This window comes from Anguilla anguilla, chromosome 10 (assembly GCF_013347855.1).
Source record: "Anguilla anguilla isolate fAngAng1 chromosome 10, fAngAng1.pri, whole genome shotgun sequence".
NCBI lineage: Eukaryota > Metazoa > Chordata > Actinopteri > Anguilliformes > Anguillidae > Anguilla > Anguilla anguilla.
In genome coordinates, this window is record NC_049210.1 from 18984913 (window position 1) to 19011423 (window position 26511).

A 26511-nucleotide genomic window follows, 5' to 3' on the forward strand; every position below is an offset into this window, starting at 1 on the left:
TAGGAAAAACTAGGAGTTAATATCATGACATTTTGATAGGAACAGACAAAAAAGGACATCATTAGCTTATTTTTCTATCTGACTGAACACTGTCAGCAAACTTCCTGAAGGAGTTAATATTTGCGTCAAACTCCTTTTCAGAACCTTTACATAACACTGTCTGCCTTCTCTGTTTGCCTCTGGGCACCTCTCATTTCCTGGAAAAGCGAGGGTAGAGGGAGGAATAATTACTGCAGACATAGAGCAGATGCTTTTGAGATTTCTCTTTTTGAATCTGTGATTCTGACCACCTTCCTATCTAGAGTACATGCCATGAGTTCTCAAAAAATATCATTACTCTATAAACAGCTTTCAGATCACTTTATCTTTTACTTTAGAGTCCATAAATCGCATACTGGTCACTGTCCTGCCTGTTGGTATAATGGGCAGGAAATATGATGTTTGTGATGATGACGACAATGATTATTGTTGTTGTTGAATAATAATAATAATAATAATAATAATAATAATAATAATATGAGCTTGTACACAGGGGGAACTTTATAGACCACAAGGTCATAAATTCATTCATTAATCATCATAACTTCTCTTTTATTGGTAGTGTCTCCTCCCAAGGACCTGACCGTGACAGAGGTGAACCCAGAGACGGTGAACCTGACCTGGGTCAACGAGATGACTGTGACAGAGTACCTGATCACTTATGTTCCAACCGCTCCTGGAGGGCTGGAACTCGAGATGCACGTACCGGGCGACAAGAAAGCCGCCACCATCCGCGAACTGGAGCCAGGCGTGGAGTACCTGATCAGCGTCTACGCCATCCTCAACAACAGGAGGAGCGTTCCCGTGAGCGCCCGCGTGGCTACGCGTAGGTCAACCCAACCGTCATTCGCTGCTTCATGGCTATAGATTTTTATTCGGTTACTTGCCCCGTCAAAGTGGCCTGTGTAGTCAGCATTTAAGACCAACTCTGGCTTGCTTTTGTTTCTGCTGTAATCCAACAGCTATTACTAATCAATCAGAAAGTCATTTTTGTCCAGTAATTCTGTGCTATATTTCATACTTCAGTCAGCAGGCTATGTTGGTAGTTTGAAGGTCTATTCAATTTTCCAGAAAAGATGTTTTGAAATGTGCCAGCAGTGGGTTATCTATAACAGGGCCAAATTGACTCTATGTCAGCTACTGCCAGCGAAACACCATTTGATACACACAGCCTAATATCTGCAGCATCAGTATTCAGCCTACAGTGTATTGGCCATTGCTGAATGCAAGCGGTGGAACATTGACCCTTTGGGTTGCAGCCAATAAAAATGACATAAGGCTAATGTTGAGCTAGCCGAGCCTTCAGCAAACACCTTTGCTCTGTCCAGTGATTAGCATACAGGTTTTAAATATTAGCCCTTTATACAGGTGCACACATGGGCTTAATTTCTTCCATGAAAACCATGCTGTATATATATAGGTAAATATGCGCAGTATGGAAATATCTTATCTACATTATATACGTGGCTCTGGATAATGGCATCAGCTAAATAATGAAACACAAAAAGCTCTCTGCTGCATTGCCTAATGCAGTTATGTCTAGACACCATTAGAATGCCCATTTGTTAAAGATGCAACGCGATGGCTTATCATTAACCACTATCTTACCTATACTTATGAATATAACCTTTGTTTTTATTATTTTTATTATTATTATTGTTACAGTTATTATTATTATTATTTCCCAATAATTTCAGTTAGTTAAGTTCTTCATATCCTGTATGATAACGCCAGTTCAGCTATTTTGTGCTCAGTTTATTAAAATCTACATATGTTGTCTGAAGAGTTTGAATGCAAATAAATAAGAAAGCCTGTGTTTGCTCTGAACCGCTCAGATCTCCCGCAGCCCGAGGGCCTGAAGTTTAAATCTGTGAAGGAGACCTCTGTGGAGGTTCTGTGGGACCCCCTGAACATCGCCTTTGATGGCTGGAACCTCATCTTCAGAAACACCGTGAGCACTATTACTACCGTGTGGTCTGTAGTGTGGAAAATAGACTCTGGTTTGTGGACAGGTGCATTGGAGGAGAGCATTGCTACTGCAGTGATCCTTGCTGGGGTGAGGGAGACAGAGTAAGGTCTCAAGACCCACAAGTGGCAATTCCTAATTAAGCTATGAACAAGGACAGTACAAAATGTTTAAAGAAACGCGAGGAGTCTGTCTGCCAGATCCCCCTTCTACCAAAGCATAAAGCTGCCATTTTCCAGACATGAAACATACAGGCTTGGTCCCGGGGGGCCACAGCATTTGCAACTTTTAGTTCCAGTAATGTATATGCCCCTAGATTTAATCAACCCCATGAACTGAATCAAAACACCCATTGTTATTTAGAAAATCTGACTAACTGGAGAAGTTGAGTTTTCCCTTAAGATGGCTTGCTGGCTCTTTTTTAATCCTGTGGTAATTTTATTGTAATGTAGTATAATTTGATACAGGAGTAATTTTATTGTACTACTATATATTTTTTTCTTTTTAATGAATAACACTTTCTCATAAAGTACGTTCCAGGGGTTGTCACATGATTAGGTCATTATTGCCAAAGTGGAATCCCAAGTGGATAGAAGTTTAAGCTCTGTAAGATGCATAGTTTTCGCCAGTTCTAACAGTTGTTGGAATCTGCAGTCTGTGAACATTCATGGTACAGCTTTTCCTGTTCAGGAAAGTGCATGCCCTTTGCTGCATGCCACAATGTAAGCATTAAATCAAGATCTGATCTCTCGGTGGAAACATGAATTGGTGTTACACCGAACATCCAGTGGAAACTGCTATACATCATGCACAGAGCCTGGAGGGTCGGGTTTAAAGAAAAGGTACTCAAGTTGCTGTTGAGTTCTTTGTACTGGCAGAACACACTTAGGAGGTTCTTTTCAGCACACCAAAATTGACAAAGCATTTTGTGATAACAGGATAGGGTGACAAATTTAACCATTCAAAATTCGGAGAAAAGGACAAAAGGACAAAAGGAGGCGAAAATAGGATCCAAATACAGGGAACTCAAGGTAGCAAAATGCATTAGAACACTCATATGGATACCATAGAGGTTTGGTCTCCTTACTGCTACCATAGATCATACAGAGGCTGCTAACACCAACGCACAAATTGACGCTTGCTGGTTTTAGAGTTTTCAACGCTCTCCAGTGTTTTTGGATTGCATGACCATTGCAAAAATGTGCTAATCCACATCCAGTACAGCAAGTCAAACCTGTGCCAAACAGACAATGTATTCTACTGCTCAGCACATTCATATCATTACAGTCATCTGGAAATGATACATATCAGCATAACATGCTAATTTATTTAAGAGATTATTTCAAGGATCGATTAAGAAAGTTCCTTGAACTTACTGATCTCACTTGAACTCTGGCCAATTAGTCTTTAAACAGGACAAACACAATCCATACGGTAGACCTGATACACAGCTGTGTAAGAAAAGGGACTTTTGAGCACATTAGATGGTGCCTGGATATACATGGGAAAGGGAGGCTTCACAAATTGCCTCAAGCTGCCTGGAACTTGTGAGCTTTTCTAAGAATGACTATGGTCTGGTTCATTTAAAACATATCCTTTACTGTGACTTATTAAAAAACCTAGCATTAAAAACACTATTAAAACACTGACAAATACAGTTAGGCAGTTACTGCACTGCTGAAAATGTGTTTGTGAAGAGAAATAAATTATACTTATCTTTATTTGTAAGTCAAAGTTAAGAACAAATGTTGAATGAATCTCAGCCAATAATTGATTTAGAGCAATGAGCCAAAAGTATGTATGAACCTGTCAGCTCCAGCCATAATGGGTCTCTCCCATGCCTAGTCCTGGGCTTTGACCATCTCTAGAGCGGTGTGTGAATTAAAGAGCTGTGACAAACCACCTCTCAATGTGGGGTTGCAGAAAGAGGAGAACGGAGAGATTCTCAATGCCCTGTCACGCCCTGAGACCACCTTCGAGCAGTCGGGACTGGGCCCGGGACAGGAGTACGAGGTCAAGCTTCATGTGGTGAAGAACAACAGCCAAGGACCCGCCGCGAGCAAGAACGTAATTACAAGTGAGTCCTCATTACACCACCAGCATTTCATTTGCTGTCTAGTTAATCAAAATTCAATACAAGAGTTTCTCTCCTGCTGCACTTCTGAGTCTAGAAGGCGCTGTACAAAGAGGTTTCAGTGCTGCCTGCTTTGCAGTGCAAGATAGGGTTGATTTGGCTTTGGCTAAATCCATTCATGAATGACCTTAACTAGGCAGAAAACAGTCTATATTAGTTCTTAGTTTTTTCATTCTTGAGCTCCCATATGATCAACCCACTCCATAACTATCTGTTTCCCTCCCCTTTTCCCCTTCATCCAATGGTGCACTTAGATGATGAAGTGCCGCAACAAGTGTAGCAACAAGCATGCCACAAGCCATAATATGTCTTTGTCCCTGCCAAGCCAAAACATAATCTGTACCAATTCACCCAGGTACAGATAAAAGTTTGCAATAACCGGGTCCCTTTTTTCTCTCTCTGGCCAAAAGGAGGCTTGATCCTCAAGAAATAACAAAAAGATTGTAGCCAAGTTATCAGTCAATATCTGGACTTCCTTCAAGGAAGGTGTCTGGTGGTGTTGTGGCAAGGAGTGGAATCCTGGAAAGCCGTTGATCTATAAAGTGTAATGGCTTGTGTGGCAGCGTGGAATTACAGAACCATTACGGAGCTATATAAAGGTCTCTTCGATCGACTATTCCTTCAATTTTAAAGGTTTGAAAAGCGCAGTTCTTTGTCCAGGTGAAAAAGAGCGCAACGGTCCAATTAAACTGTCAAGAATGGCACAAATTTCAGATGGAGAGAGAGAGAGGAAACCCGTTAACACCCCACTGATCTTGTGCAGTTTAGCTTTATAGCCCCCGAAATGGAGTCGAATGTGACAGCTCTGTTCGAGCAACATCTGTGCTTAAAAGACCATAATTTCACTGAACTCACCAGCATTGCATTTACACGGGTGTAGTTTAACTTTCATAGCATACCCCCCCCAACACACATCCTCCTGCTCCAGTTGGGTGGGGGAGGTCAGGTGGAAGCGTTCGGCAGTAGTGTTGAGGGAGGGGGGCTTTTGGAGCGTCTGTGTCTTGCTATTCAGCTGTCTGACACAATACGCTGTCAATGCATGGAGCTCAGCCTGGATTACTCAGGTGCAGAGAGGGATCACCCCACACATGGAAGTCAGACGGATTTCTCTTCTGTTTAACTTTCCAGTCAGTGTCCCTGTCCCCCTGACATGAAAGACACTTTGCTTTCACCAGGCAGGATTTTAATAATGGGACACCCTGCCGCCTTAAGACCCTCCTCCATCCATCCATTCCTCTCTCCCCCTCCCTCTCTCTCTCTCTGTCTCTGTCTCTCTCACTCTTCCTTTCTCACCTCTCTTACTTAGCTTCCTCTATCTATCCCTTGTCTTGCTCAATCTTTCTTCAAGCCTCTCCCACACTGTCCTCTGTCTGCTCTTCCCCCCTCTCTCTATCTCTGTCTCTCAGTGTGAGAGACAGCCCCCATGTGTGATGTGTGCGCCATTCATCCCAAGAGATAATCAGCCCACCGAGACATCAAATAAAGACAAATCTCCGTTAAGCTCAAAATGCAGATTTAAACTTTTATCAGCCTTTTGCAGAAGGTGACTCTCAACAGTTGCTGGGTATAACAAACTGATTCTGGGGTGTGAAGTGATGCTTTCCTCTCCCCTGAGAGCTTATTAATAAGTCAGTAACCAAGCAAAAAATAATAAGAAAGTCTTATATATATCCAGAAGGAGGGTGTAACATATCCAAACAAACTTCTGTTGGTTTCTGTTGGTGGGTTTCTGTTCCACTGGCTTGGTACATGGCAAAAAAAATTGCACTTTAAAGTTCACTTAAGGTTTCACGTTAAGGTTTCAGTCTTGCTGGCTTTCCTTGGAATGCAATGAGAGGCATCAAGGTACAATACTTTGCACATTCGCCAAAATTGAGACCCGTACCAACCCTCTTCTTCCATCCTCCTTCCCTTAGTGATTGACAGTCCCAGCCAAGTGGAGGTGCGTGATGTGACAGACTCTTCGGCACTGATCACCTGGTTCCAGCCTGTAGCCCAGGTGGATGGGATCATCATGAACTATGGGCCGAGCGCGGGTTCGATGCGGAAGAGCGTGGACCTCCTACCAATGGAAACTCAGTACCACATCGACAGCCTGAATCCGGACACCGAATACGAGGTGTCCCTGATGTCCAAGAGGGGTCCAGTGACAAGCAAACCTCTTTACGAAACTTTCACCACAGGTAAGAGCGGGAGGGGCGTAAACCCTGCCCACACACAACCCCACCATTCCCCACCCCTATCCCAACCTTACCCCACCCCCCTCTCCTGTGATTAAAATCATCTAATGCTGTCACCTCTCATAAGATCGATCAAAACCATCACTCACAAACGCTTGCTTGTGCTGCTGGATCTCACTGGGTACAAAAAAATTGTATTGATTCACAAGAAGATTAATTTCTACAAATACTATAAAACCATTTCAATGAGGTGTTAATAACTAATTTGAATATCTTAGCATAGACTTAGAAGTAACAGAGGAAGAGTCTGGCTAGTAATTCATGTACATGAAAGTCTATGCCTTTATTATTATGAACATTAAGCTATTCTTATAATTAACTTAAAGTTGTACCGTTTGTGAGAGGAGACTCAGTGTAAGCATTTAGCAATTCGATACTGAGACTTAGCTTAGGTACGACCCTTGGCTATAAATGTAGACCACACAGATGTATATGTATGTAGCAACAGGAATATACACACACACACACACACACATACACACACACACACAGGCACAGCTTCAGGAAAACGCACGTTCACACACGCATGTGTTCCAGACCTGGACCCCCCCAAGGGACTGCGCACAGTGACGCACACAGATGAGAGCATCACACTGGAGTGGAGGAACAGCAGGGCGGACGTGCAGAACTACCGGGTCAAGTACGGCCCCCTCGCCGGGGGTGCGCACGGGGAAATGATGTTCCCCAGCGGACCGCGGGACACCACCCGAGCCGCCATCACCGGTGAGAGTCGCGCGGCGTGCGTGCGCGCGTTTCGCGGTGGAAACGGGCAGGCGTTTGACAGCACAAAAACACAGGTCTCAGCCAAGCACAGCCAGCGGACATCTAATCAAGCCATTTTGTGTCTTTTCATTCATCCGTCATTGCTCATAGTCAACTCTTCCATGGTAGTGAACAGCTGTAAGGCTCATCGCCTTTGCATCTTTAAACCATTTCGTGTGTTCTGGGTTGATGTTTTTTTTTTTTTGTCTTTTTTTTTTTTTACAAAGTTTTTGTTCTTTGAAAAGGAAGTTAAAAAAAAAAAAAAAGTAGGCAGCCATGCCTGGTCTACAGTGTCTTTGACAAAATTGAATAGTTCTTGACATTATTCAAGAAAAACAAAGGATATCAGGCTGTTTTTGCCAAGTATTCTGCTTTGGCAGTTGTGGCGGTGTTTTTCAAAATGCTGGTATTAAATTGAATACACTGCTTTTAAATGGGCGGCTTTGTTTTTGTGTTTTGAAACGTTGTCCCCTCCAACCACAAAAGCCCCACTTTATTAGAAAAAAGAAGGAGAAAAAGAAGGAGGGGAAAAAAAGGGCTGGAGGAGACATTTCATTCAGTCCCTTCATTTGGAGTTACACTCCGGCTTGTTTCAATACCAAACCCTGGTCAAACAAGACGAGCAGAACGGTTTTCCATCACTCATCGCCGGGGCCTGTTATAGGCTCAGCTCGCAGTCAGCCCCTCCCCCTCCTCGCACGGCTGCATGCGAGGATTAGGGACCCTGAGAAAGTGATATTTCCAAACACGCAAGTGTCTTTGTCTGCACCCCCTCCTTTGTTCCCCCCTGCCTTCGCGGCACCCCTGGATGGGTGAAGGCGGGGGCCATTCAGCCCAGTTTCTCTCTCTCTCTCGCTCTCTCTCTCTCCCTATCTCCCTCTCTCTCTCTCTCTCTCTCTCTCACTCTCTCTCCTCTCTACCTCTGTCTTCCTCCCTTTCTCCCTCTCTCTCTCCCTCTCTCTCTTTTCAAACATGCTGTTATTATGGGTAATTGCTGTCACGCTTTGTGATTTTATTGATAATGAGTTTCCTCGACATTAGGTATAATTTCATGCCGGGAGACTCCTGTGTGCTGACCTCTGCTGGAGCTAATAAAGGAATTAGGTGCAGTGAATTGTGGGATTTGAGACCGAGAGCCTCCAATTAGCGAGGCTGAGGGGGGATCTCAAAGCCCCTTGTATCATAGCAAATATTGTTTTCCTGACAACCTCTCCCACCCCCCTGCCAGTTCTGCAAAATGATATAAATTGCAAGCACAGCAAAAATTGGCCAGCCTGATGGAACATGGTTGAAATATGATCAAATTTCAGGCAGACGGCCTAGGCATTTTATAGTAGGTACAACCGCAGCCCAGGGTAATAATGCTAGTAATGATGGCCATACTGTAAGTAATTATTGTAATAATGATGTCAAAGAACTATTTAGAAATCTTTCACCCGATCCCAGTAATCCAAAGAACACAGCTGATTTTTATTTTGGCCTTTAATAAGTGAAATCTATCATCTGGAAATAGTGTCCATACTGATGAAACCTAAAAGAATGGTTGTTTGGTCATTGTGTGACCAATCTCTGGTGATCTCTGAAGAGCTGTACATGCCTTTGTCTGTCAACAACCTACCCAAACTGATCACTGTCGTCATGTTTGGCAAGGTTTGAAGCCAGGGACAGAGTATGGAATGGGAGTGACTGCAGTGAAGGACGAACGCGAGAGCTTGCCCACCACCACGAATGCAGCAACGAGTGAGAATAATTTTTTCTCTTTGATCTGACCCTTAAAACACTTTTGACTTTTGCCACATTGTATTCCTTATCAGCAGTGCTAAGACATGCTCTTTGCCTAATTTTGATAGCATTTCAAGTTTTGTCAGAAGTTTTTAACACTCATCGTTCTGCATTAGCGATAATAAGGAACTCGATAAGGCGCAATTATGTATGGTACTTTAAGGTTTATACCACATTCAGGAGACTGGTCGGTCAGTTGCTATCTTTGAAGGTTCTACTACTGTATATGTTAATTATGAGCTGGGTATTGTCTTGTCTCATCTCAAATCAAATCAAATCACTTTTATTTGTATAGCACTTTTTAAAGAAAACTGCCACAAAGATACTTCACAGAGTAGCAGAAAAATAATTGGACATTTGTAATTAAGTTGGGCACATTTAGTCACTATTAGTTTGTCAGCCATGATTTGCCCGTAGACTAGTGAAGTCCTGTCTGATGTAGTCAGTCTGCGCCTCCATGACCGAATTCATGAGACCTGAGGCACGCGCTGAGATTCTCAAACGCCCCTCAGATCTGGACCCTCCCAAGGACCTGGAGGTGAACACGGTGACCGAGAGCACCCTCATCGTGACCTGGCAGAGGCCGGTGGCCAAGATCGACTCCTACAAGCTGACGTACGTGTCCGCCGACGGCAGGAGGGCCGAGCTGCAGGTGCCGGGGAGCTTCACCACCGCCACCCTGCGCAACCTGATCCCGGGCATGCTCTACACCATCACCCTGGTGGCGCAGAGGGGCCGGCAGCAGAGCGCCCCCATCTCCCTCGCTGCATCCACAGGTGAGTGTCCCGGAGCTCCCCTGGAGGGCTCGGAAGCTCTGTCCCTCTTAAGCTCTGTCCCCCTTTTATTTGTTTTTAACAAAAACTCACAAAACTCTTTTTGGTATCCCTTTGTACTCTGATTGTTATTGTTCCAGGGGTTAAACCTTTTGTTCTGATTTTTTTTAACATAAAGTAAGAGTGTAATGTAATGTGTCGTACAGGTTAGAGAGTGTACTTGGGAATATAAATGAGGAAGCTTTCTCTGTCCACATTCTGGTCCAGGACAAGCAAAATCGGGAGAGATCATTGGTGATGATGAGAGATCAGAGAGATCAGAGGCCAGAAACCTCATATTAAGAGGATTCTTAAAATTACATTCTTGACCATTGGCTCACCGAGATTTGTGCTGTTTGTACACAGGATTTGTTATTACTGAGAGAGTTGATTATCTGGTGTTAAAGCTAAACACAAGAGAGGAACAGACTTCCTTGTTAGTCTTGCCTCTAATAAACGCCCCCATGCCACCTCCAATGCCGCAAAGACATGCATTTATCATACGGAAGTACGTTTTTATCCCTTCAGAGACACAGGGCAACAATAAAAAACTGAATTATTATTATTTTGACTTCAGAATCAGTGTGGCGGGTACACCTCCAAAGTAAGTGCATTTTGCTGCGAGAATTCCAGTTATGTGAAGGGACTGGGGGGTGGTGGGGGGGGGGGGGGGTGTAACCATAAAACAGTGTGCTTGTCGGCAAAATTGATAGGAAACAGGGGGGGAACGACGGCCGGGCGCTAGAATGAATGTCTCTTTATTGGATTTTCTTTGCCCCCGTGCTGCCGAAGGAGCAGAACAGAGGAGCCGCGCGCTCGCCGCACAAAGCTCATTTAGGCGATAATGGCCTGGCGAGCCCGATACCCGCCCCCCTCTGTTCTTGCGCGATTTGACCGCGATGAACTGCGGCGTCCTCAGATGAATGGCTCCCATGCTGCGTCCGCCGTCAGAAAACATTGTCTCTCCGGGAAGAAAAAAAAGAAAAAAAACCCCTAATCTGCCCCGGTTACGTCTCCCGATCGAATCGCAAACATTATCAGCCCCCAGACATGCGGCGCAGATGCACATTCGCCAGGAATACAAAAGGGGGGGACAGAGGGGGGACAGAGGGGGGACAGAGGTGGGGGTGGGAACTGTCCAGGTCTGGGGCTTTATTCTTGTTTGACAATTGCGCTGAGCTTTTTTTTTTTTTTGAGAGGATTACAAGGATCGGGGGTTCAAGAGCTCAGGGACACATTGGAGTGTGTGACCACGAAGCGGGCCGACTTTACAGAGCCTCTGTGATTTGTTTCGCAAACACCCCCAGGACACCCCCTTCTACAAATGCTTAGAAAGAAAAACCCTCCGTTTTCAGGACCAAAAATCTTCAAGATAAAGGAAAATAGTTTTTATAACAGCAAGATAAGACGCAAGGAAATATGTCATTGTTTTGTGTTTTAAGTTGTAATTAGTATTGCTTTTCATAGCATATGATGGATCATTTTCATCTCACCCAAATAATGTTTTCATCACAAAAAAACCTCCATGTTCAGTCAAGGCATATGATAGAACACAACACAAACGATTCAGCTGAACTTTTGTCCTTTTCTTTCCAGTAGGGCAATAATAAAGAGAGCTATGAATCATTGTTAAGGATTACCATAACTTTAGCTAATCAGGGATTTTAGCAACTTGGCTAATTATATGAAGGCTTCGAGGAAATTTCACGAATATATGAATAAAGCAATAGACATTTTGAAGGCCAAAAGCTGCAGAGAAAGACAAAGCATGTTTTACTGCTTGGCAGTCAAAACAAAACGATCAAGAAAATGATATTTCTTTACCCAACACAATGATATAAGCCCACTCAGATGATTCTCTCTAAATCTGTTTTATGTATGTTTTTGCATTATTTTCAATTTATAGCTTCTTTCAGATGCTACAATGCTGGACACTGTTCTATAGTTGACCTTCCCCATCACTACCATATGCTAATGTCAATCATCAACAGACATTTTGTCATGTATGGGTGGGGGGTGTATTTTATGTGCAATTGTTACACAATAGAGTGCAGAAGCACAATGGGATTATGGGATATAACAGAAATCTCCTTCCCTGGAAATGGCACTGGAAGTGTCCTGCTTTGTCCTCGGTGTTGAAATGAATGCGTCGCATGAGATTTGCTCCCACAGTTTGTGTGGTTGAGCACAAAGCATGGCATGACCGATCCATAAAGAGCATCCGTTTGGCATCATCATACCTCATTTCCATTTGCATGCTGGGAAGGCTGGGCCAGAAACACAGAGAGAGCTGCTTTTACTGCCTCAAACTGGGAATGGAAACAGATTGTTGAAGCACATACTCCCAGTCCCACTTCACACATTCAGTTTATGTGAAGGCACCCACATTTTCAAATACTCATTTAAAGTTGATCCTCTACATGCCTTAAACTATCAGTATTTGAACAGACAACAAGGGGAATATTACTTTAATGGAAGAAATTAATGGAGAACACGTAAAAAAAAAAAAAATTTAAAAACATTTTAATGGGAATAAAGTATTCTCTAGTCACAGAAACATTTTGATTTTTTTAAGAAAAAAAATAAACCTTTCCTGTCCTGTTAATCCCGTTTGAGTTTCATAAAGCAATTTTTAATCTCTGTAAACTGGTAAAGGCCAACAAGCATTTCACGTAATTTCATTAACTCTCATCACTCTCCATCCCATTTTATTAATGTTTTTCCACTCAAATGTGACCACTGAACCATGAACTGCTCTGATAACCATGATAATTACCAGTAGAGGTACTGAACATGATTTTTTGTGTTTCACAGTTTGCCGGTTGTAATTAAGGATTGCCGTTGGTAACAGGAGACTTTTTTCTTAACTGTTAAGTATAATAGAATCATCTTTGTATACCTTGCATCCATTATCATTATAATGATAATATAATTAATTATCATTCAAATTGGGCTGTAATGATTTTTATTTAATTCATAAAAAAGAAATTAGAGATTGGTCTATTGTATTCAGCCATGTATTATTTCAGCCATGGAGGCAGAACAACCATGCTGGATGCAGTAGACTCGAAAAGCTTGCGACTAGACCGTTGATCCATGCGTAAATCATGAGGTTTGCTAACTGTGCAAAATGAACAAACATGTTCAGGGTGATTATCAAATAAAGGGTGAGCACTCTAGCCCCGTTTCCAGAACTAATTTTGGGCGGGAGGGCAGTGCAGGGGAGACAGTGGGCTCTGCTGGTGAATCCTGAAGCTGCCTGCCGCTCGCGCGAACGTCGCGCGAACACGTCGCAAACGTGCTCTGCTCTGCATGGCTTCCTCACCGTTTTGAAGAGCACCCGCGTACCTCCGTTCAGACGGCCTATGCGGGACCTTCAAAAGATTAATGGCTCGTCAAGAGCCATTAAAGCAACGCACAGGCTGCTGGGCCGGGTGTAGGCCAGGTGCACGTGAGCTTGTCAGGCCTCATTGAAAGGAGGGGGTGGTGCTAATGAACCCACCAGTCACCCCGTCCCTTTTTTTCCATTCTGTGGCGGTGACCTTTTAGGGGTTTTCCCTGGATGCTGAGCAGATGGGAACGAGTAAAGCACTTGAAAGGACATTTATTTTTTTCCCCCCTCCCTCTCTTATTTGACTACACCTGTTTCTGACAAAAGACATATAATCACACCTTTTTTCACAGGAGAGGAATCTTCATACCATTGTCTTATGATTTCCCAGCACTGGAGCTGTTCTTTGTTGCTGCTGTTTGGTCTTAATTCCGTTCCACAGCTTTAACCTTTGCAGGTGGCTAATCTTCTGGTCTGTCTTCCACCCTGAAAGGGCACCTGAACATAACACAAAGCGACTATCTTAAAAATCTTAAAATCTTGGTTCAGTTTGTGTCAGTGTGCAAGAAACTTCTGATATACAACATGAGGATTCAAACCTGGAGCTTCTGGGAGACCTCACTGCTGGATTTAATCAATCTAAGCTACTGAAATTAGTAAAATGAGCCTGATTTCATCTTTACAGTAGAAGCAGGGCTTAATGAACCAGTCTGAAGGTTCTTAATGAACCACTCTGCAGTGGATATAGAGGTATAATGAGCTAGCCTGGTTCCGCTATGAAAGTTTTTTTTAAATGTGATGAAACCATGTACCTGAAACTTTCTCACTGATATGGCTCAGGGAATATCATTCAAATAATGCAACAATGAGGAAATGTTTTAATAAACTAAAATTTATATTCTCTGCATATTGTCACCATTCAGTTGTGATCTGCGCTATATCACTTCACTTGAAAATTAAAAAAGTCTTTTTTTGCATCCAGAAGTCTTAAAATACTGGCCAGCCATACATTTCCCATGATTCTTATTCATTTTTTTCCATGCAATACAAATTTTAATATTTTTTATGCTGGCTTTCATTCATTACTGAATCATATTACAAGTTCTGTTCAGTGAAATCAGGTCTTCTTTTCATTTGCATTCCATCTTCTCATCTGCAGCCTTTTTTGTGGTTTAAATGAGATGAAAATCAAAACTGCGCAGTCTTAAAGGCAAAATATATATTTCCTAAATTGATTGTTTTGAATTGTTATAGCTTATAATCATAACATCATTTGGCTTAACATTAACCAGAAGCAACTTTGTGCATCATGCCCTGAGATCAAAGTTGCACTGACTCAGTAATTACTACCTCATACTGTAAATGCCAAACATCTAATTATTGCTTGCCAGGAGGAAAAGCACCTCCTCCAAGCTGAGACATAGCACCAAGCAACACTTGCTGCTGTAAGTTTTAAAAAAAAATATTATTACATTGGCAAATTAACTCTGGAATCATACCACCTTTTTTATTTTCCATGCCTTTAGCACTGGATTCAACTGACATGCGTCCATAACTCTGGCTCACAGCTAAATGGGTGTGATTGCTTTTCAAACATTCAGAAACCGTTTAACACATTCAGCAAAATCGGCTGAATTACGGACGAAAAAATGAAGTAAGGGGAGGAAACACAATACTTCTATTTAATTGAGTCAAATATTTACAGGCTTTTATGAGTTTGTTTTCTCATGACTTATGATTTATTTGTCATCCAGAGGAAGAAAAACCTTCCATGGGCAGTCTGAAAGTCTCAGACGTGTCCTGGGACAGCTTCCGTTTGTCCTGGAATCCAGCGGAGGGGGCCTTTGAGGGCTTCCTTATTGAGGTTGCAGATTCGAAGGGGGGCACAGACGGGCAGAACCACACGCTCCCCGGCAACACCCAGACCCTGGGCATCACCAACCTTGCCCCCAGCACAACTTACATGATCACCCTCTACGGGGTGTCCCGGGGAACCCTCTTAGAGCCCGTCTTTGCCGTGGCAACCACAGGTATTCACCCCCCAGGGGGGCCCAGGACCCTTCTTCTTCTCTTCTGCTCCTAGGCGCTCCCCTCATCCATCTCTCTCTCTCTCTTTTTAGCCCTGTGGCGTCCGGCGATTTTCTTTTAACACCATCTGCTTTTTGTCTCTATTCTATGCCCTGAAGGTTGCAAAACACACAGCATGCCACACACCAACTTCATTTTTTTTCAAAACATATTAAAATGTTCTTTCTGAGTTATCCAGCCACTGTGTCACTCTGGGCTCTGAAAATGTACGGCGTGGTGTATTCCATGTTTCCTTATGGCGAGGTAAGGTGAAACCCAAAAACTTCCAGATTTCCCAGTGCCCTACTACCCCCATCTCTTCCACTTCTTCCAGTACACCCCAGATATCAGGCGTAAGTGGTCTCTTGTCTGGTTTTTATGGAGGTGGTTATAAAACGAAAGACATCTCGGTCATAAAAGTACCTCTTCTCACAAGTTTTTCCATTTTATGAATAGCTTCGCGGCTAAATGGGCGCTCATATTTGAGCCATTTCATATTTGGCTCTTTGACTGTAAATGCATCATTACATTTGCTTCCCTTTATGGTCCTACAGCACGTGCCCTCATGAGAGCCTTTTTAGCCAATCGAATCTAAGGCTCACCTCATCAAAAAAAAGGCTTTTTAGAATGAGCAGGTGGTAAATGGTTTGGTAATGCTGAGCAATGATTATGTGCCTGGAAACAATGCAGTTAGCTGCAGGATTTCATTGGCTTGTGGATGATTGCAGGGTTTCATCTGTGGTGCTACAGTAAATGTGGTGCTAAGCTTGATTTTTTTTTTTTGAGTGTGGCCATTCTGCCCAGACAGTTGCAAATAATGCCTTGTACATATCACAAGCCTAATTTCACTTGTGAAAATCAGTTCCAAATTTGTCTTTTTGAATTTGAATAGTTTTGGGATAAGGGATAATCTGAAAGGCTGCAAAATGGATTCCAACTGTGGTAATGTATAAATCGACAATGGAATAGACATACCACTCCCTGTCAGATTATGCCAGATTATTGTGTGGAGGAAAAAACCTTGGCTATAATGGAGCAGGATTGTATGTTGTTGTTTTTTTTGACACTCGCTTTAACCCCTCAGTTTTATTCTGTGTCAATTGGAGAGGGAGTAGATGTGCTTCCCTCTAAATCTAATGATGCAGTACAGTATATAAGGGAACAGGACCAAGGCACCCTTCAGGCATTCATTAAATACTTGTGGTAGAGTGGGTCTTGTTGAGATCTTTATTGTGATAAAAGTGAGAGAGGCAGAGAATCTTTGTCCAGTGTGGTATCTTAAAACTGTAGTTGGTAGCGCTATGTGATTAACAAGCAATAGCAATGCAAATATGGTCTGCTGGTTAGCTGATTCCTTTTCATACTTGACTACATCTTATGTGGTCTGCCAGCTCATCCATGTTCCCCTTGACCTCAAATCAAGTGTAATTTAAACAAAATTATTAGAAGAACCAGGTTGGCTATCTGTTCATATGATTTAATTAAACCTTTAATCTAGCTTTATAATAATTAATGTCTTAATGTCTAAGTGCGCAAAGGTTCACATTCAAGGCATTTAATATGAGTGAAAAGGAATGCACTGACCGGCAGGCTGATCCAATTTAATACCGGAAAGCTTGTTAAAATTGCGAGCATTATCAGTTTAAAGGTAAGTTCTCTGCCTCCTTGATTCATGGCTGCTGTTCCTACGGCAACCTGACAGGCATGTGTCTTTTTCCCCGGCGTTGTACATGTCAGCACGACCCATACACCTATCCCTGAAATGCCATAGCTGTCACAAAACGACATCTCACCTATATTTCCTTTTGCCATCTATTATCAAGCCATTCATATCCAACTGATAATTCTGATCTATACAAAAGAGGAGAGATAGGAGATTTATGACAAACCTGAGCAGCATTCATTTACAACCGGAAATGGATGAGGGAGGGGGCGAGGGAAGGGATGTACAGTATTCAGTGTGTGGGCGATTAGCATGCCAAGGAAAATCTATAGCCGAAAAAACTATCATACTTATGCATCACCAAAATACGTTTGTATAAGCACATAAGAACGCAAGAACACATAATGATGAGAACAGGCCATTCAGCCAACCTACGCATGCCATTTATCTTCAGACTAGAGAGCATCTGCAGTAGTGCTTGGCATTTATCTACAAATAAAAGTGTCTATCACTGCATCAAGCTTGGACTGTGTGTGTTTATATAATGTGATGCTAAATATCTACACAAGAATAGCGTAACAGCTGTACTATATGCCCATCATATATAAGTACAGTAGCCTATATGCTTCACTGGGCACATCTTCAGCAAAGATTTGCAAGCCTGTACAATATGGGCTGCCACATGCATTGCCAAGCATATACTGTAATAATGTGTAGTGAAACTTTTGCCAGATATTTTGATATTACAGAGATCTGAGACAACTGGAACATGGCTTTTTGCCATTACTACAGGTCCATAATTGTTATAGTGTTTTCATACATGTCCTCCTAAACCTTAATATCTCAGGACATCGTAATTCAGAACCAAAAAAGTTCCAAAGGTCAAAGGTTCCTGTTTGCATGTGATGACAGTTCAGTTGGATTTTGGTCACTGAATTTCCCCAAGTACATTTAGACAATGTTAATAACAGATGTAAATGTTCTATATTGCCTAAAACTTGCATTTACAGTTCTGGACTGGGCCTATCTGCCAACTGTGGTATTGATAATATATACCACTTTGACTGAAAAGCCAATTACAGTGGATACCTGGAGTGCAGGGGCTGAGCCTATGGTTGGCACTCTGTATGTTCCCGACTCGCTGACCAGTAACATAACTGATTCCTGTGTATCACATATCATATCAGAGTTCAGTGGCCCAAGCTTATGTCACAGGGCTTCACTATCTCTGTTCTTTGACATCACAGGAAAACTGCCTGTGAGTTTAGCAAGGATGTAATCAAACACTGTAACTCCCTTTGCCCCAAAAGGCATTGCAAAATATTGTTGTATTTGCCTTTTTTGTGAGTAATGCCTGACATTCAGCAGTTAATTGATTACTGGCCTCCACAATTATATACTGTAATATTGTGGCTATGAGCTAGTTCCTCATAGGGGGCAACTGTTGCCATGCCAACTGTTTCCATACCTGCATGGTATCCCCCCCCAAGATGTTGCAGGCACTGTGTCACCTCTCCAATGATTAATGTCCCGCATACTCTCCAGGCTGTCATCCAGTCGTTGTCAAGAAACTCTGAACGAACGGTGAAAAATGAGAATTTGTTCATTTATTCATTCATTAGGTAAATGAATATCCACAATCTTTTTTTTTCCCATGAGTCATTCTTGATGATGCTCTCTTTGGCTTTTATTTTTGTGGCCAAAAAAACCGAATGGAAATGCAGATTCTTTTTTTTTTTGGAAAGGGGCAAGCACAGGGGTGCCCCACAGGAGGGAGCACTGAGGGCTGTTCCCCCGCTATTTAGCCTCTTCCTGGGAGGGCCGCGCTCAGTATGCGACCCGAGTTTCCCCGGCGCTGGACTTTCCCGTCGCTCTCATGCTTTAGCATTCACACATTTTTTTTTGGGGGGGGGGGGGGGGTGGGCGTTCATGGCTGCCAGGGATTTTCAGAGACCACAGCTGAAAGTGGCAGCCAGGCACTGAACCCTGCATGCTAATGCAATGAAAAAAGGCCAAACCAGACGAACCGGGAACGACTCGCCTAATCCTAATCCATAAAATGCCGTCTAGGCACTTTCGTCGTCGTCTGACTCCTGTTTCCATTTTGGTGCGCGAAGCTGACCTGACTGTAAAACGAAGCCAGCCTTTGGAAAGCACTCTGGTACCTGTCCAGCATGTATTCAATGGCTGTATAGTCAGTTTGCCTAGGAAAACAAGAAGAGAACAAGCCAACCCCTGCCCCCTCCTTGCCACACGTCTTAAGCAAGATGGTGCCTGTAAGGGTTTTAGCATTCAAGAAATACCCACAAAAAAGGTATTGCTTGTAACACTGTAGCTATGGCCATTTTTTTAAACTCTTGTTTCTGCCAAATTCTTAAGATGTGGTGTGCTGCACAGTACGGGATACTTTAAGCTGGCTAGACGGGCCTCCATTCCATTTCCAGTGGCAGACGTGGCCTCATTTTTGTGAGCGCAGATTGTGTTTGCACAAGCAGGTCTCAGGTAAGGGATCAGTGGCTGCCATATGTTATAGCGCTACTGAAGAGTCAGCTTCTCTCCCTCTCTTTCTCTATCTCTCCCTTTCTGTCTCCCTCTCTCTCTATCTCTATCTCTCCCTATCTGCCTCTCTCTCTCTCTCTCTCTCTCTCTCTCACTCCCTCGCACATCGAGCGGTTGGCAGGCACCGGCTTGGGCCTTAATGAGAACCGACGGCTCTGTGGGATTTGTCAGGTCTGCCTCTCATTTCCGCCACATCTTACAACAAAACGGCTTCTGTGCGCTGGCATTTCACACAAATCTGAAGGGACGGGGCTCAAATCGAATTCCTGCTGCATTTAGATCTCAGCCTCTTTTGAGCCTTGCTTGTTTTTCGTGATCTTTTTTTTATTGGGGTGATCCCTGAGTTAGCAGAGGAGCAGTCCTTCCTTAAAGGTTACAGGGCTTTTAGATGCGATTTGTTCATTTTCTGGCCAAATTATGATTTTACTGTTCAGGACAGGGATAATTCCTTCTTGTTTGAACCTCCAGAAAGCACTCATAGTTGAGCCTTCGATCTTCGTGTTGTTTCCTGGAAGAATGTTTACTTAATTATAGTACAGTGCAGACAGGCCATGGACACATCTGCCGCATCAGAAAACTTCCTGTCACTAACAGCTGTGCTCACCCATTATCAACCGGGGCTAAAGACTATTTCACAATGACAGCTTTAGACCGATTTTTTTTTGTAACCCAAAAAAAAATGACACTGTCGTCTGGAAATACCATTGGGATCATCACCCATCAGGAAGGTGAAAATTTAAATATCATGACTGCCTTCTGGGTTTGTGTCATGACAACCTGCCAACATGAGAAAGTGAAAGCAGTAACTTTCAGCCTTAATCCAAAAGTGCTGAAAGATCTAGCTTGCTCTGCAATGTGTCCATTTGGTTACAAGAATGAACAGATTACAAGTGTGAGCCGTTATCGACCACCAATCCTAGCGCATGCTTCTGTCCCTTATTATTTTTTCCCCTGTCTTCATCTGATGCTGCATTTCAGTACCAACAGACCATATCGGTGCATTCTGTATTTACTACACACTGATCAGTAAATCATAAACATTGTCAACATCTTGTCATGATGTTTGTAAAGTCCATGGCATTTTGAAAGGCACTTATTTTTGAGAAATACATTTTCTGCTGTGACATTCAGCGATTTAAGGATTGCTTCATGCTGAAATGAAGACGACGGTTTAGTCGCATATGATTCATCACTGATGAATACCTGTACTCATTGGTTTTAAAATGATCAATGAAAAATGAATCGCATGAATTGAAGGGCATATATTCCTGAGTTTCATCAAACACTTTCTATCTGTGAATCAGTATTGGGTTCAAGCTGAAATGGCTGCTTGCGTCTTGCTATGCATTTTGTTTGGTTTAACATGCAGGTTTTGTTCATGTCACTGTAATTCTATACATGTTTATACATTTTACGGCTGAGTATAATTCAATTCAGGCAAACATTGGTTAGTGTCTCTCATTGGAAAAACAGCAGTGTTCGTTCATTTTTCATGTGTGGCTTTGATTATGGTGTATGTGCATGGAGTCATAAGTAAGGTGCTTGCAGCATATTTCCAATTCAAAATGCTTTATTGGCATGACGAGATATATCGTATGTTGCCCAAGCATAGAAAAGAACGTATAAAATACAGGCCGATCACAATATGCTCACTGGCTGTAACGTAATTTGCCGCTAGTCCAATACATTTTCTGTACATGTATATATATGTTTTATTAAAAAATATGTCAGACATGGGGAATGTTTGCCTTCACTGTCCACTGAAAATCATGTGCTGTCATCCATACCTCATATCCGAACAATCCCCTTTTTCTCATTGCAATGTTGCCCCCACATCCGCTGCTTTGGCAGAACCACCCACGGAGGAAAACTTAAGAATTTTTTTTAATATTGAGCCTTTAGGTCTTGTTGGGAGGGATAAGATGATGGATTTGACATTTCTGTACATTGGTGAGGGACACTGGGGAGTTCTTGGGAAACCATTTCTCTCATTTAAGGCCTGAAAAGTGTTCCGGCCTGAGGTCACAGTGGCTGACAAGTACCCTTCCTCAGCACAACATAAGGGAGCTTTCCACCAATGCTTTGCGCTGTTAGAGTCTCTATGAAACCTCAGTCTACTCTACACCAAATTCACAAATGTAGTCCTATGACAAATGCACTGTAGTGTTTGTCTATACCAAATGGACCACAGTGCCAATTCTGCAGTAAATCATGCAGAATAAATTACACAAAGTGCTCAGAAAGAACTTTGGCAAGGCAAAGAACAAGTAGATATGGTTTATATGTGCAAGCAAAACAAAGCAAATTAGGGGTAGGAGTGCAGGGGTCAGCCATTTCACACTGGTTAAAAGGCCCACTGTGGTAATAAGAAGAAATAGTTTTGTACTGTACAGTACCTGACACAAAGAGTATTGGTTGAGAACTCTCCAGCTGTCAACAGAACCTGGCCTTCTCACAGCCGTGCCACAGCAACACTTGCTTTTCTCCATTTTTGTCTCCCTATGTTACACACATCTTTCTAATGAGATTTTGTTACAGGCAAGTTGCACTCCTTTACTCCTCTCTTTTCTTTCCGACATAATATTTGCCATGTTTTCTTTAAAAACTCTCAGCGGCTTTAACTTCAGCCTCTAAATTAAGCATCATATAATTAACTGATCCATTTCAGCTTCTCACCAGATCAGTGTGGAGGGTACCACAGCAGTACCAACTGTCTTTTTTCCTCCAGTTTCTGATACTAACATCTTCTGTTTCTTAACTATGGACTACACCAGTTTCACGAGGCTGTAAAATAGAAAGCAGAGAGAGAGAACGCTGTGAAGCAAGTTGCTTAGCTTTCATTTGAAAATAAACATTGGCAGGAGATGAAGATTGTTTTTGTTTGTTAACTACACTGACATCGTTCATAATGAAGAATTCTAAATTAAAGTCTAAAAGTCTCCGAAATTTTATGCCATCATAAAAAATAAAACAAATCTGCTTCACTGTGACCTCACTCTTCAAACAAAATTTTAACAGCTTTGAACGACACACAAAAGCTGTTAATTTTGATTTCTTACACGCACTGACTGAGGGATCGAGGTCATAAGTGTTTCCTTCAGTCTCATATTCACAGTCTTTTACAGGGGATGCAATTTTATGATTCTCAAATCAGGACAAAATCTTATTCCTTTGCCATCCAGAAGCCGAACCGGAAGTGGAGCACCTTCTCGTTTCGGATGTCACCGCGGAAAGTTTTCGACTTACCTGGACAGCCGAAGATGACGAGTTTGATAGTTTCGTCATTAGAATTAGCGATTCTGAAAAACCTGCGGACCAGCTGCAGGAGCTCACCGTCGCCGGCAGCGAGAGATTCAGAGTCATAACGGGTCTCAGCCCGGACACCCAGTACAAAATCATGTTGTACGGTGTGACGTTGGGACGACACTCCCAGCCCATTACTGCTGTTACCCGAACAGGTATTTTTGCACGGGAGCTAGTCCTGGAAAAGCAGGTGACAAAAGCAGGATTAAATGCCCCTCTGTGCTTTTTTATTTATTTTGCATTGGCCGACTGAAGTCAGACGAAATCTTCGCTAGTAAGACTTTGCTCATGTTTCTTCTTCTGTTGGTGGGGGGGGGGGGTTATTGCTTTGCAGGACTGGTTTTAAGACTGATTCTTTTCATTTCCTCAATATTTTCTGTTTATATATATATTAAACTGACAAATTTGTTTAATATATATATATATATTAAACAGTGCCCTCCGTGTCTGTGCCTCATAATGGCTTACAGTTTCTCTTGAGCGCTGAGCGCTGAGCCAGGGAATCTCTCCTCACTTTAACACTCTGTTCCTGCACCTGCTGCTTCATTTCAGTGCTTGGCCTGTGTTTGCTGGCCCTCACCTCTTCTCTCCCAAACAGTAATGTCTCAGATTCAAATGAAAGGCTCTGACTGTGCGATGCTTGACTCTGTGTGTTCAGGGTATACTGCGTGTCCTACCTTTTACAGGTTGCTTTTTTCCCTCTGTCAAACTCTGAGCCAGGGAAAAACGCACCTGCGTGTTCACCCCGGCCTGTTTATAATCTTGAGTCTGACACTGGCATGTTTGACTTTCTTGTGGGTGGCGAGGGATGGGAGGGGGTCTGTCCTGTGGGCTGTCATCTCCTTATACTCTTTGTCTCACACCTTTCCTCTAGGTAACCGCTTGGCCTTGCACTATGCTGTTGAATGTTTTATTTTATGTTTTCTGTACTGATCGTTTTATATTTTATTGTTAATCCAAATTGGTTTTCTTTCCTGATGCACTTCTGCCACTTGAAGTCAGATGATATTAGCTGTGCTATCTGTGCTCAGTCTTTCAGAATGTTTGTATTCCATTAGTTTAAATAAGTCAGTTTTTTCCAGTTTTTTCGTTTTGTTTTATCGACTAAACATCGATTGGTGTCTCAAGCTGAACAGAAGATGCCTGTTGCGGTGTTGGGCCCACAATAAAAAGTAATGCCTCAAAGCTATCTCCTCGCAGGAAGTGACTGTTTTCCTGATTTTTTTCATTTGTTTGTTTGTTTGTTAATTTGGCTCGGATTCGTTCGTCACGCCACGACAGGTGTGGGACCTCCCAAGGGCATCCGCTTCTCTGACGTCACGGACACATCTGCCACCGTTCACTGGATCGTGCCACGCGCCAGGGTGGACCGCTACCGGGTCACGTACGTGCCCACCCAGGGAGGTGAGTGCCCAATGGGCTAAGCGGCTGTTTACCAAACCAATTTAAAACACACCACACATTCTCTAACAAAAAAAACTCTCAATGCAGGAATGATGTTGCACATGCAATAATGGGTGTCTGAATGGTTTGATTCTTTTTTTCCATTCCTTTAAAATATTGTTCAAAGTTATTTGAATGTCTCATTGTTATAAATTTAAGCTTTGGTGATATCAGTGATATGGGCCACTGCTTGCTTGGTAGAATACATTCAGTCTCAATTCCGAATATTATGAAACATGCCATTACTGAACTGAGCTTTATTGTAGAGAAAAGATAATTGTTTTTCATAAATACTCCTTTTTGTGCCATGACAGTTCACCTCAGTATCAGCTTCACTGATAGTCAATTAGAAGCAGACCAACAGTAATAGGTTTTTACATTTGCTTCATGTGTTAAAACCTAAACCGCCTGGAATTTGCATATATTCTATGCACCCTTCATTAAATAACATAAGTGGCACTTTAATAAGTGTGGTCATTAGCAGAATGAAGTTTTATAGCCAGTCTTGGCCTGCCCTCTAGTGGTAGTATGAAAAAAGATGTGTTTATTTGAAAAGTTTTGTTGGTGAAACTATAAAAAATGAATCCTGATAATAAAGGCTCTTCACTTCTGAGAAACGTACTGCTATAAGAACTTCAAATATGGATACACAATTAATAACTACCTATTATCTTAGCATATGCCAGCATTCAAATAAAAAATAGAAAAACACCACCAAATTAATTTCTGTCAACATAAGATTATTAACCTTAAGTCACATACAGTATCAAAGAACATACACTGGTTTTGGGGAAATCTTTATTGTCGTTCACGTGTCGTCTCCTGCATCCACAGGAAGCCCTATGACCGTGACCGCAAACGGGGCTGTCTCACAGACAGTGCTGTCCAACCTGACCCCGGGAGTTACCTACCAGGTGACCGTCATTGCTGTCAAGGGCCTGGATGAGAGCGCACCTGGGTCGTCATCTGTGACCACAGGTGAGTACTCACACCAAGATACACACACCCATTTACACTTGCACGTATTGTATAAATCATGCACTTATTGAACAAATACACTTGCCGGTTTGTATTATGTAATAATTTGCTTGGTCAACATTTTGTAAGAATGTCCACCTGTTTTTCATTGTCTTAAATCAGTACTATTGATTGATTTATTATACACAGAGCAGACATGTTTGAAGGCTAGAAATCATTGGTGCCCCTGTACTAAAATGATGAGTCTAAAATGAATCAAACCAGTTATACTTTGTAAACCTATAGGAAGGATATACTGGGTAAAAAATAAAATAAAATACTTTTGCAGTAGTACCCCAGGATGAAGAGCATGGAACTGACTGAGCAAAGCATTTGACAGGTGTTTTCCCCAAGTGTCCCTGTGTCCCTATACCTCTCCAAATGACACCAAACCTAAATGGAATATTGTCCTTATTACCCAGGCATATTAAACCATTAGAGGCTCTATGAAAGATAGTACCCTCCAGAACCCCTCAAAATGCATGTGCTTTATTTGCCCATTGTCTCACACTCAAAAGCAATAAGACCCCTTGGTGGGACAGTAAAGAGAAACTGAGTCTTTGTTTACATGTAGAAATTTGAGGCACATAATCACATGAAGTAGATCAGGAGATTATGTGCCTCTTATTTCTACATGTAAATAAAGACTCAGTTGAACAGGGTGAACAGGTCTTGCTGTAGGTGTTAGTGGGGAAGGGTGGGACTGGACCTCCAGTGGGCACCAGCTGAAGTAAACAATTATGACTAGGAAAAAGTCTTGATCATCAGTAAACCTATACCTAAGTAGCTTGCTATACATAAGAAAAATAGCAATCTGCACTAGAAACAAGCTTTGTGAGAAATCTGGGGAAATGAGCTTGAATGATATGAGCTGTGACAGCTAAATCAACACAGTTTTTGCGCAACATTAATCATGATATGTAGATGACAGAAAGTATAGATTGATCCAGACAGGATTATAAATATCTGTTTTTGAGTACGAGGGATAGTTTTACACTCTGAAGGGTGTTCCATGTGACCATACTGATAACCCTGACTGTGTGTTTTCCCGGTTTTGGTCCAGCTTTGGACAAGCCTCGCGGTCTGACCGCTATGAACATCACGGACACTGAGGCCCTGCTGCTGTGGCAACCAGCTATCGCCATGGTCGACGGCTATGTTATCACCTACAGCTCAGACACAGGTACAGTAATGGATACAGGTTTGACACCAGGAGACCTCTGATTGGCTGCATCTCCTCTCCTCCTCCCACAGTAGCTGGCAGGATGTCTGTCACTTATGCAACTGATTATGCTTGCTGCTATATGCGGACAGTCTATTTATTTTTTACAACCTCCGGAAAACAGAATTGCTCACTCACTGAAACAAACAGAAATACGGGATAAGTCCTTTT

General features: G+C 42.5%; 1 protein-coding gene across 4 annotated transcripts in view; it reads left to right on the forward strand.

Moving 5' to 3' along the window:
• tnc (tenascin C) overlaps window positions 1-26511 on the forward strand; it is a 50917-nt gene that overhangs the window by 18595 nt on the left and 5811 nt on the right. Inside the window, exons 4-15 of one of the 4 annotated variants that reach the window (XM_035379930.1) lie at window positions 602-865; window positions 1875-1990; window positions 3929-4082; window positions 6056-6322; window positions 6917-7102; window positions 8792-8881; window positions 9436-9699; window positions 14821-15096; window positions 22538-22813; window positions 23940-24062; window positions 24927-25079; window positions 26182-26301. In XM_035379930.1, the coding sequence (XP_035235821.1) occupies window positions 602-865; window positions 1875-1990; window positions 3929-4082; window positions 6056-6322; window positions 6917-7102; window positions 8792-8881; window positions 9436-9699; window positions 14821-15096; window positions 22538-22813; window positions 23940-24062; window positions 24927-25079; window positions 26182-26301 (2289 nt within the window). The remainder of the gene's footprint in view (window positions 1-601; window positions 866-1874; window positions 1991-3928; window positions 4083-6055; window positions 6323-6916; window positions 7103-8791; window positions 8882-9435; window positions 9700-14820; window positions 15097-22537; window positions 22814-23939; window positions 24063-24926; window positions 25080-26181; window positions 26302-26511) is intronic. The other 3 variants (XM_035379931.1, XM_035379932.1, XM_035379933.1) reach the window with 3 other exon arrangements.